Genomic DNA, 12,829 nt, shown 5'->3' with positions numbered 1-12,829 from the left:
TATTCAATCTAGTCGATTTCCAGAGCTATCAATTATGGCACGTGACTTGCTTTGTATTCCTATTACAACTGTTGCATCTGAATCTGCATTTAGCATTGGTTCACATGTTCTTAACAAGTATAGAAGTCGACTTTTATCAAAAAATGTGGAAGCTTTGATTTGTACTCGGAATTGGTTGAATGATTTTGTTTGTGAAGGTAATTTATTTTTTCAGTACAGTTATCATATATTTGTTAGTTAATTATTTATTTATTCTTATAAGCAAATATTAATTTAATCATATACATAATGCAGATGATGATGATGATGAAGAAGATTTCAAAGACGTTGATGGTGATAATAGTAGAAAAGTGGAGACATCTTCTTCCAATAGGGCATCTAATATTTAAAAATTGAAATTTATGACTTAGAAGTTTTATTGTGAACTAATAGTCGAAAACTTTAAGACTATGTTGGTTTATTCTTTAGAATTTACAAGTTTTAAGCTAAGATGTTATGTTGTTATTTTAATATTATAGACTTATGTTTGTGATTTTTTTTAAAAGACTTTTATCAAGTTTGTTGATTATTTTTTGTCTAAAAGCTTTAATTGTGTACATTTTAGACTGGGAAAACGGGCCAGCCCGTCAGCCCTGCAAAATATGGGTCGGGCTGGCATTTTGAGCCCTTTTAACAATACGGGCCGGGACGGGCCAGCCCTTATTTTGGCGGGCCAATGGCGGGCCGGGCCGGCCCACATTGCCACCCCTAGTTGCCATGGTTACGGTCTCTAATTAGCATTAATTAATAATCAACAAGTAAACCTTATAATTATTAATTAACCATTCTTCTTCCACTCTTTCTATCAACAATCTCTGCAGTTCCCATGGAGGCCAATTCCCAATCATCAGGTTAACTTTTCTCTCTAATTTTGTAAACCAATTTTTTCATTATTCTTTGTACGGCAAATTTCGGTACAAATTTCATATCATCAAATTATCAAAAACTCCAATCCATCCACTTTTTAAGTTTTATTCTTGTTGATAATTTGATTATATGGTTGGATATTACAAGAGTAAATGAAAAAGTCTCATATTGTACAAAAGTTGATAAGTTAAAAAAGTTTCATAAATCTAAATTCTTAAGATTTTAGGTGATTCTTTTACTTACCCATAAAAAAAAATGCTGTCATCTGGTTTATTTTTATTTACCATAACTACACCCTCTTAAATATTGAGTAATAATTTCGTATGAAGCACCTATATAGAGTACATATTTGATATATTATTATAATTACTAAATGCAAAATAAAAATTATATTGTCACACAATATCATTGCCCAGAATCTAGAAATGTCCTATTTAAGCTAGACCAATATTATCCAAATGCATTTCTTCTTCTATGTACAATATAGATGTTTTATCCTTTTTTCTCCTAACACTATAATACCATTTGGTAGATTGAAGTTTATATTTCTCTCATATACTTAACAAAGAGGTATCACAGAGTAGCAGGACATTTAGTTTTAAAAAAAATAACAATTTTGATCCTCTATGGTGTATGGATATATATGGATGAAGTATCAGAGTATGAGGATATTTAGTTTCCAAAAAAATAATTTTAATACTATATGGATATGTACGGAGGAAGTATAATTGATAACTGAATAACATTGAAGTTTCGGTATTTCAATATATTATTTTGATGTGTCGGTTTTGAAGAATTGTGTTACATCATATAAGCGTGTGATTTTGGGTTCCTCAACGTTGCAGTTTTGAAGTATTGTGTTACACTAATTGAAATGGCAGGTGCAGGGAGCAATACAAATAGACCCTCAAGATGGTTACTCAATGGAATGACTGCTCTTGTTACTGGTGGAACCCGTGGAATTGGGTCAGCTTTTTATTTTCCACTTCTTGGAATTTAAGTTTTTTTTACTGTATCCCTCGCCCTTTTTCGATAAGTAACTAATCACTTTCGAAAAGTGTGACTATCCCTTCTAATAAGTATCAATCTTAAGAATTAAATGTTAAACCTTTTAGTCATCTACGAAATATAGTAAGATCTACTCCAACCACTACCAATACTTATTGATGAACTACAGCTTTTTGATTCTTACCCATTTGAGATTTGACAACAAAGTTTCTAGCTTTAGTTTTCACGTTTTAAGCTTTTTTTGTCTAAACCTCTAAATATGTGTTGTTCACTTTTAGGCATGCCATAGTGGAAGACTTATGTGGGTTTGGTGCCACCGTTTACACTTGTTCTAGAAATGAAGCAGAGTTGAATAAGTGCCTAGATCAGTGGAGAATTAAGGGTTTTCTGGTTTATGGGTCAGTGTGTGATGTGTCAACACGACCTCAAAGAGAAAAGCTCATTCAAGAAGTGGCCTCCACCTTCAATGGCAAGCTTAACATTTATGTAAGTCCTCCTAATGCTAACTTCTAAGCATATAAAGCTGTATATGGTACGGAGTGTTATATGTAGACTTATTAGTATTCAATCTTGAAATTAATTTCAATTCATTCTCAATGTTTCTAATAATCATTATTATTGTTGAGTATTCAGAATATAAAAAGTTTTATATTGCATAGAAGTGGATGAGTTAAAGAACATATAAGTGGATGTACCTATAGATCTAATGTTTTAAGGTTTTGTTTCATGAAGTGAAACAGAGATCACATGTCCCTAAAAACTCTGTCTATCTCCGTCTCTATCTAATCAAATTACACAAAGTAATATAATTTTTATGACTTTTCTATTTAATTGAATGATACATTTTAATTGGTCTAATACACCAATGATGACACAAACAAGGACAAATGATCTTCATTCCAAGATGTGATGTCATGTCAAATCCACTTATCTATTTCTTTCACTTAGCCTCATGTATGAAGATCTCTTAACAAGTGGTATAAGAGCTGGCGGTTCGATAACTCAACCGAGTATTGAAGCGACAAGTGGTTGATAGATCAACATAGGTTCCTTTTGTCTGAAATCTTCCAACGAGAGGTCAAAGTAGCGTGTTGTGTTGATGACAAGACAAATCACCAACGAGCAAGTAGATAGAGGCTATAGACCTAATGTCATGCCTTAAGGTTTTGAAAAAGATATGATGTCAATGATGTTTGTTTCACTTAACTTATGGATGAAGATCTCCTAACAATTATATCAAAAAAAATTTCAACTAACATTTGATAACTAGGCACAAAAATTGAATCTTTGATTTGATTAAAATTAGTTAGGAATAGGATGGGAGAAATTGATATTTTTTTATAAGTGAATTGTTTATAGTCATGTTTGTTTCATTTACTAGACATAAATAATTTGTGTGAATGATCCTTTTGTGTTTAGCTTCCATCACAAATTGATTAATGAATCTATTTAAGAGAAGTTTCCTTCTTCCTTCAATCCTAATCCTAACCCTGTGTTGCATGGTTAGGGGTATGGTAATGGTGGTATAGAACATTTTTAAAGAAATCTAAAGTAAGGATCGTCATTATAATTAAATACAAATGATCAAAAATTGAAAACTAACACCAGTACAGGGCTTAGGATGAGAAGTTGGGACCCAAAAGCGACTAAAATTTGTAGATGAAAGACTAATTGTATGACTCATTTATATTATGACGTGACTAAGAAGAAAAATGGGAATATCATAAGTTTTCCTCCCAAAATACACAATTTTAAAACAATTTATATTAAATGAGTACCCAAAAATACAGATATTTGGTAAATACCCTATACATATATCTCACATTCTTTGAAGTGCCCATGCAACATAGCATCAATCTAACTTATTTGTCTTTGTGGTTTAGGTAAACAATGTAGGAAATAACTTTAGGAAGCCAACCATTGAGTACACTGCTGAAGATTATTCAGAGCTGATGACAGTAAATTTAGACTCTGCATTCCATCTCTGCCAATTAACATATCCTCTTCTAAAAGCATCTGGAATGGGAAGCATTGTGTTCATTTCATCTGTTGCAGGTGTCACCAGCTTGGGCACTGGATCAGTCTATGCAGCAAGTAAAGGTGAGTTACTCTGCTCATAATGTACTATAAAGGGCGGCGCAATGCACGAAGCTCTCACTTAATGCGCTCATAATGTGTTATTGATTAATAAAATGTTTGTATGAACAAGGAGAGAGAATTACCATTTTTTTCACTCAATTTTCAGCTGCAATTAATCAGCTTACAAAAAATCTGGCATGTGAATGGGCAAAAAATAACATAAGGAGCAACTGTGTTGTACCTTGGGCAACAAGAACCCCACTTGTAGAACATGTAATCTTCTTTTTCCTATCATTTTTCTTTTAGCTATTTACTTTTCTACCTGGAAATAGTCTGTCTGCTTGCGAGGTAAGTGGGAGTTACGACCCATGTGCATTGGGCTACCCTGTTTACTTTCCTACGAAAAACTTAAAAGAATATTACATAGTAGACAAAGGCATTAGCTAACCATCCAAGTTCTATAGGGTTAGGAAAATGTTTATAAGAAGCACATAACTAACTGTTGGAACTTGGAAGTTGCATGTTTTAAATGCACATTAATGGGGTAATTAATACTGATTTCTGTATCTGTTAGTGTTTAAGCTTGTTCTTTAATTGAAATTCTTTACTATTTCCACTTTGAATTAAGAACTGCTAGAAATACCACATGTGCAGTTTGATTTCAATATTTCTGAGCCAATCTAGCAGAATTTTGTATTTTCTCTTGTTGGGAATTATATGTCTACTGAGAATATGGACTAGTGAATTATCCAGCATACCCTTTTAGCCAACATTTCGGTAATTGCAGTTTAATTAATCATTTCTTTGGGTTCAATATATTTGAGACTTAGAATATCTATATGACCCATCATTTTTCTGTTTTTTCTTCTTCAATTCATAGTTGTTTCAGAACCAAAAGTTTGTAGATGATATTATGTGTAGAACTCCACTTAAGCGCATTGCAGAACCTGAAGAAGTGTCATCATTGGTAACTTTCCTTTGCTTACCTGCTGCTTCTTACATCACTGGACAAGTTATTTGTGTTGATGGAGGATTAACTGTCTTTGGATTTCAACCCAGCATGAGAATTACCTAAATTTCCTTTGTTGCTTACCTTGAGAATAAACAAATGATTCTCAGTTTATTTCAATTATTATGGTGCCTATGTTTGTGAGAAGTGATGATCTTGATCTGCAATTTCATTATTTTCCCCTTTAGTTTATATCATAAACAGTAAAACCTCTATTAAGAAAAGTATCTACAAATTGGAGAAGTTTTCAATTTTATATTATATTTTTAAGAAGTTTATGCATGGTTATATTTGTGCTTAAAATAACACATGTGGAAAAGACAGGTTTGTTATGTATAGGTCGCCTGTAAGTGAAACAACTAAAACTAACCATCATGTGATGTTTTTTGAGACAAACATTCTAATACATCATGAGTTATGAACTTATGATGATAGTTATATGATTTGTGGTACTAGTTCGGGTATGCAATACCTATTAACAGATAAATCCAATTCCAGTTTTTGTTTTTCTGTTTTAGAATATCATTAGTTTATTCTTAGTTCAAATTGTTGTTAGCATCTTTTGCTCTTATCCTTATAATTGCTTAACCTTAGCTGGTTGTTTGTTAAGTTGTTACAACAACCTCATTTCCTTCTATAAAAGGAAATTATTCATAATTCAATAAACAAGTTGAATGTTTTATCTTATATGGTATCAGAAGAACCAATCCATCCCACCCTGTCTTTTGAAAATACTATCATCCCTAACCTCCATGACCCTTCCACACCCTTCACCCATATTCAAGTCCATATCGCTATCAAGCTCATCTCCACCAACTATGTTGCCTGGAAAACACAGCTTCAAGCCACCTTACTTGGATATGACCTATGGAAATATGTTGATGGTTCTTTTCCTTCCCCAACACCATTTGTTACTGATGACTATGGTGTCTCCACTACAAATCCTGCTGCTCTCTTCTGGTTTCGTCAAGACCGTTTAATTTTTGGTGCTATTGTTGGCACACTCTCTCATGATATTGTTGCCCTTGTTTCCCAAACTAAGACAGCAGCGGAGGCTTGGAATGTGCTTGCTACCACATTTGCGAATCCATCCAGAGGCCATTTTAAGCAGATAAAAAGTCATCTTAGTCAGATCACTCATTCAACACAATCCACCACCTTTTACATGCAATCCATTAAGCAATGCACTGATCGTCTTGCTTCCATGGGCAAACCAATGGATCCCGAGGACATCATTGAAAAGGTACTATCTGGCTTAGATTATGAACAATACAAATCGGTTATTGATGCAGTCAATGCTCATGATACACTCATCGCCTCTGACGAGCTTCATGAAAAACTTATCACCAAAGAAATAACAGCTTTTGTTAAGCCTAGTCTCTCAAATTTTCCTGTCACTGTCAATGCTGCACAATACCGTGCCAGAGTCCCATCCTCTCCTAGTTCACTGCAGCAACAAACTTATAAAGGATTAAATTTTATTGTTATCCAAATTAATTATGAAGGATTAAATTTTAATTTTAATTCAAATTTTAATATGTTGTTAAATATATATAATTGGATTCATTACTTATAAGGTTCTATAACTAGTTTGAGTAAGATCAACCCATGAAAAAAAATTAACCAATACATTTAACCAAATGAAAAACATACATTTAGACTACTAGTTGAAGTATGATTGCCTTTTTGAGATTCAATCAATTAATCATAATAAATATTAATTTTACTTGATGCACATTATAATAAAATCATTCCAGTAGAGAAATAAATAGAATTACATATTATCCAAAATTCAAGATCCACGATCAACTATAGCCAAGGAGTGTAACTACTCATAATCACTGAAACAAAACAACTAAATATCCTTAAGATTAAAGCCATAACAAAATAAGGAAAAAATAATAAAACAAATATGTGACACTGCTGGTGAAAACGTGGGTTACCTATATTGTTGCACCTTGTTCTCCAAACAGGATTCCTAAGTTTTAAGGTTTTAATTAACAGCCACCATTGAATAACGACCCTTCAAGAACACTACTCATTATCTTTAGAGTATTCACAATGGTAACAAAAAACAGTTCTTAATAAAATAAACATATTCTTCGTTCAAGTTCACTACTATAGAGGTGTCGGTCTTGTTCTTACTTTGAACGGTAAGTTGAATAAACATTATTCTTAAAGTTGTGAGTCAATATTAAAAAATAGAAAAAAAAATTATTACAAGAGAGAAATATAAATATGAGGTAGGTTTGTATGATCAATTTAAGAAAGGAAATATAGTTGCACTATTCAGGATGATTTGGGCTTAAATTGTTGGAAATTATAACCAAATATAAAATAATCAATGAAATCTATTTAAGAAAGAGATTGCACTATTTGGGGTGATTTTGGCTTAGGGATATGGCCTTTTAACTCTACAATTAAATGGTACTTCATAACCTCTTGAATGGCCTTACGAGAACCTAGAGAGTTCACTTTTCTCACTTATGGATAATAAATTAATTTTTTTGAAGTGTGATTATCTCTCTTAATAAATATCATTGATACAAATCAAATATTTATATTTTGATCTATTTAAGATCTAATAAGACCTTACACTATTAGACCAACATTGGGTGGTAATTGGATTTTAATTATATATAAAGGATAACTTTGAAAAAGAAAAATAAGCAAAAAATTAAATAGGACCAACAAAAATACAGTGAAGCTTTGTTCAGTTTGAGTTCAAAGTAGGGAAAAGAAAGGTAGGTAGAAGAGGCCTGTCTTTTGTTTGATATTCATTCTGTGAATGGAGAAATGATTTGGAAGGATAATATTTATGAATCCTATTATTTTTTAATCATTTCCCATATATATTCATCCATTAAAAAATTTTAATCCAAAAAAAACTCTTTAAAATTAAACAAAAGAACAAACATATCTTTATTTATTGAATAAAATCAAAGAAGGGGAGTGATAACAAATGAAACACAACATGGGATATAGATGCCACATGTGTGGTACACAAAAAAATATATAAAATGTTATAATATGGTTAGGAATGTTCAGAATTATTTATATACACCTGAAACTACATAGACACAAATATCATTATCAAATAAGTACTACATAAATAAAGGGGGAAATAAACACTTTAAACCTTTTACATACTGAAATTTAAAGAAAAAAATAAGAACTCATCTCTCCAATATTGGAGATGATTTATGTTATACTAATAGGCTTTCTCTTATAAATAATCTTAAAAAAATGAAACAAAGTTGAAAACAGCCTATTCTATTTTGTGCTCTTCTTTATGAAGCATGTACAAGATGTATAATAACCATTTACTCTTCTATTAATATGTTATAAAACAGGGAATTATGATTAACAGTAATATTTTGTTTAATACTAAAATTATTGGAGAACTCATCCAACCTTGTTAATTCAGGTTCATACCTTTGTATCAATACTAGATGAAAATGGATTCAAGAATACACTTGCTCTATTGTATTCAATCTCTATATCATTAAGAGCATAAACATCACCATGCTTTTGTTGTTCTGGAAAGACTTGTGATTCTTTTGGAGCTTCATCTTCAAATAAAACCCATACCTTGCTTATTTTAGTCTCTAGTGTCCATGAATAAAGTGTTGGTGAAAAATTTATGTCAATTTTCTCTTCATTCTTTTGGTCTTCTTTTGCTGCTAATACCAACTCTATATCTTTTGATCTTTTGAAGTGGCTTGAAATTTGAGGCAGTTTTGAGATATGTGAAGCTGCAAATTGATTTTGTGGACTACCAAATTGATCCAATGCCATTATATGATCCATGCTGATTATTTGAACAAAAGGGTATTCCAAATTCTTGTTTTCAACTATTTTCTTGCAACTTTCATACAGATCATGAAGCTTTTGGCTCTGCATAGAAGCTTTCTTGAGTATTTCACAAGCTAGGCCTTTGGCTGATGCTGTTAAATCAAAGTACATGTTGACAAGAGCTGCAATGCCTTCAGAAAATGTCATGTAAACTTGGAAGCTTTCTCTTAAGGTATTGCTCATAGCAGCTTGAGCTAGATTATGATCTGAGTGCAAAATATCATGTGTTGGAGAACATTCTAACACCCTATCAATAAGTACTTGGCATTTAGGCAATGTTCTAAATACCATATCAATGGATTTCTCATCATATCTCAGGAATTCTAACCCTTTGGACATAACAGGTTCAAGTTTCCCTGCTTGGTTGATGAGCCAATTCATCCTTTCTTCAAGATATGCTGCATATTTGTGTAGGAAACTAAGTGAAGGGTCAGAATCATTCTTTGTGAAACACCTTATACTGATTTGTAGATGGCCTGAGACATGTGCTTTGCATAGTTCTTTCTCAAATGACCTATTTCCTCCTCGAAGAAGCCGATGAATCAAGACAAGGGTCTTGAGGGCCACAAGATAGTCCTTAGTTTTTCCTAGACGCCGCGAAATCCTTTCAGCCAGAAAAGGGATTGAGCCCGGATAATTTGATACTAGGAAAAGGATTTCGTGCATGTATTTATCATCAATGGTGCCATTATCATGGCCCGTGGCGCGAAGGACCGCAATCTCTATGCTCGAAAGGCCATCATGTTGGTGGTGGTAAATCATGGCCTTGCCAATTGAGGCATGATCTTTAACAGAGCCAAGAGCTAAACGAAGTTTGCCTTGTATATCAACACCCATTTTTCTTCTTGAATGAAAAAATAAACACAAGAACTTCAATATGATAGAAGAATTATGGAAAAGTTTGATGTGTTAAGGTAATTAGTAGCAGGACATATATAAAGGTGGTTGTGTTAGTGAGAAGATCAATGGCCTTAAAAAATTGGAAAATGAGTTTTGTAGTTATACCACTAAATTTGATGCATACTTTCATCTACACTTGTTGGGAGGGGTAACCACGAACTCCGAAAGAGATTAGTTCCTTACCCAAAAAGGTAAAAGATATCATTGATAATACCAAAAAAGAATCAACACGTAGATGTCACTCACATATGCCTATAGTAATGTACTTTTCTTCCTCAAAATATGAAATACTTTGATATTCATCTGAGTTCACCTTAGCATATAATATCTATATGGAATGTCTCAAACAATAATTAAAAAAACAACTATTTTCCATTGAATAGAGAATTATAATGTGGGCAATAACATTCATCATATATAAAATAGCTTCTAGATTGTTTTACGTGATAGCTTAGCATCCTACAAAGTACAAACCAACAACAATGTAATATCCTATAGTAAAAAGGCTATAATATAATCCACATGCAAAGTCAGCGAGTATAATCATAAAGCTTTCTTTTTATTTGGTCCTTATGAAGTGACAGAAATGCAAGATTAATGACAATGCCAAATTCAGTGTCCTAAATTGTTCTTTTCCTTTAACCTTGACCATGTTATTGCTGTGAATTGAAGAGATTGATGTAAAATGGCAACTTGGTTAAAACCATGCACCAAATTTTCGGAATAACATGTTGGAGTTGAATACTTGCATATTCAAGAATATATCCTTACAAGATTGGTTTGGTCTTAGTTATCTAAAGAAATTAATGTAGCTATTATTTATAGATAAGCCTCCGAGTAGTTAAATATGTAGCCATTTTACTTAAGAATTTAAATCATCCGATACTAAAGAGTCCAATACTATATGAAATTGTGACATATGCGGAAAGATAATTTAAAACGCTTACATCAAAGGTAAACATCATGTTTTCATTTCTTTTCTTTATGACCAAGTTCATTCCTATGATATCATAACATACATGTAGAATAATAAAGTTTTGCCTTAGAAAACATTCAAGTTTTGGTGTGTTGTGGAGAGTGTGAGTGCAAAGACTTTTATGTCATTTTAAAAGAGTCAACGAGGGAAAAAGTGAAAGATGGTGGAAGGTTAGAAAGAACCTTATTCTCTAAGAATATGATTCTGAAGCATCTAACTCTATAAGATATAAAATAATTTGACTTTGGAAATGTTTATTCTCATCCACAGGTTCTCCATTTATCATGCAACTTTCATTTAGCTTTTGGTAGGGAAGTTGAGAAGCCCCACCCACTGACACAAGATCCAAAAGACAAAAGTTTCTTGGCATATTCTATTATCAAGAAGTCTATGATGTCTCAAATCATATCTCAAATATTATTTTCTACTAATGATAACATGTTATGTCAATTAAAAAATTTAATTTTTTTCTATTTTTGTTTTATTACCATTGATGTGAGATAAAATTTGAGACATATTTTTCACCAAAGATACTTATTCTCCTATTATACCAATAATAATCCAAAGAAAAAGTATCAGCCTTAAAGGTGCTGTAGTGAGGTCAGGTGAGAATTTTTCAATATGAACCAAAATCAGATACAAAACATGACAAAAGAGAGAAATTAATGACAGTCATAGACTCATAGGAGCTCCCTGTTGATGAATAATTGCTGATAAGAGAAACTGAGTGGACAAGACCACTACTATTAAAAACTACCATAAATAGCACAATACTTTACACAATTATACTGGTCATACAGAATATTTCTTGGTGCACATATGGCACATAAACACATCATATCACATTAATGATAGTATTTAACTATCTATCCAGAAAAAAAGAGTACAATTAATAGTAATAATAATAAGATGATAAAAACATAGAAGTATATATTACCAGGATTCGTTACGGGAAAATAATAATGGACTTGTCTATTTTTTAATTGCACAACTCTTTGAAAAATAATTATTTTTAACTCCTCCTATTGGTTCAATCCAAAATCTTGGTAGTTGAATAGCCTTTTTTATATCTTTACTCAAATGTTATGAAAAATTGTTTATTTATTTTTTGTTTATATAAGTCTACAAGTGAGAGGGAATCATAGTGTTAATTGTTCCTTGGTTCCCAGTTTTGGACCGTATGAATCAGTAAACAAACCAATTTTAAATAATTTCTTAAAAAAATAACTGAACTATAGAACCAAACCACAAATTTTTAATTTAATCCGGTTTAATTCTATCAATTTGGGGGTTTATTCTAGAGCCACTTGACTTAAGCCCCTGCTCATAATCTCTTAATATTTTATTTTTTATCGTCTAAATCCCATTGCAGTTTCATATATTAGACTATTTGGACCCAAATTAGATTCCCTCGAAACATGTGCCTGAGAAAGGTCAAAGTGCATTTGGAATATTTGAATTTGAAGACTAATACCAAATCTTACAATAGTGTAATTTTGATGTACTAACAGTGTAAATAATTATGAACAATTAGTGTATCATCTACTCTTTATTTGGATTAATTTTTGTGAAAAGCTAAACATAATTAAAAATGAATGGTAGATAATGGAATGACAATATAAAAAAAGTTATACTGTCAATCAATGTATATATCGTTTTTTCATCTTGTAAATAGGTGTGTATTTTAATTGTACATTAAACCATCCAATCACATATCATATATGTGCTGTTGGCGTCTGGGAATATCCAGGATTTGGTCCTTGTGAAAGACTCGTCGTGTCATTTTCCTACTTGATGCAATTCTCATCTAGTACAGTAAGTAGTATTATTGGGAGGACAAAAATCTACTCTCCCAAAATATATCTCAAACCAATGACAATAAAAGTAAAATAGAAAAAGTAATTAATATTTAATTTTTTAACAAACATGTCATGTTTTTATTAATTTGATACATAACTTAAAATATAAGTTGAGATAAAAGATCATTGTCCTTACAGAATTATGTAAGAAGGATCCTCTCCATTAATGGAGAGACAAATACTTATTTTTACTTGTGTTTTTTAATGGTTAATGGTAAAAATGTTATTTCATCATAT

General features: G+C 31.8%; 2 protein-coding genes across 3 annotated transcripts; one reads left to right on the top strand and one right to left on the bottom strand.

The window, feature by feature from the left end:
- On the top strand, nt 779-5,146 carry LOC109328893 (tropinone reductase homolog At5g06060-like). Of its 2 annotated transcripts, none has more exons than XM_019562534.1 (6): nt 779-890; nt 1,788-1,872; nt 2,193-2,400; nt 3,798-4,014; nt 4,160-4,266; nt 4,874-5,146. In XM_019562534.1, exons 1-6 carry the CDS (start codon nt 866-868, stop codon nt 5,066-5,068), a joined length of 837 nt encoding a protein of 278 aa, XP_019418079.1. In that variant the 5' UTR covers nt 779-865; the 3' UTR covers nt 5,069-5,146. The 2 variants fall into 2 exon arrangements, with proteins under 2 accessions (XP_019418079.1, XP_019418078.1); XM_019562533.1 differs by having other exon boundaries at nt 1,752-1,872.
- LOC109329141 (putative clathrin assembly protein At1g33340) lies at nt 8,292-9,874 on the bottom strand. The gene has a single exon (XM_019562816.1). It carries the CDS (start codon nt 9,692-9,694, stop codon nt 8,432-8,434), a length of 1,263 nt encoding a protein of 420 aa, XP_019418361.1. The 5' UTR covers nt 9,695-9,874; the 3' UTR covers nt 8,292-8,431.

The sequence above is a fragment of the Lupinus angustifolius genome, chromosome LG16 (genome assembly GCF_001865875.1).
Source record: "Lupinus angustifolius cultivar Tanjil chromosome LG16, LupAngTanjil_v1.0, whole genome shotgun sequence".
NCBI classification, from domain to species: Eukaryota; Viridiplantae; Streptophyta; class Magnoliopsida; order Fabales; family Fabaceae; genus Lupinus; species Lupinus angustifolius.
This window is presented reverse-complemented; position numbering and strand designations above follow the sequence as displayed.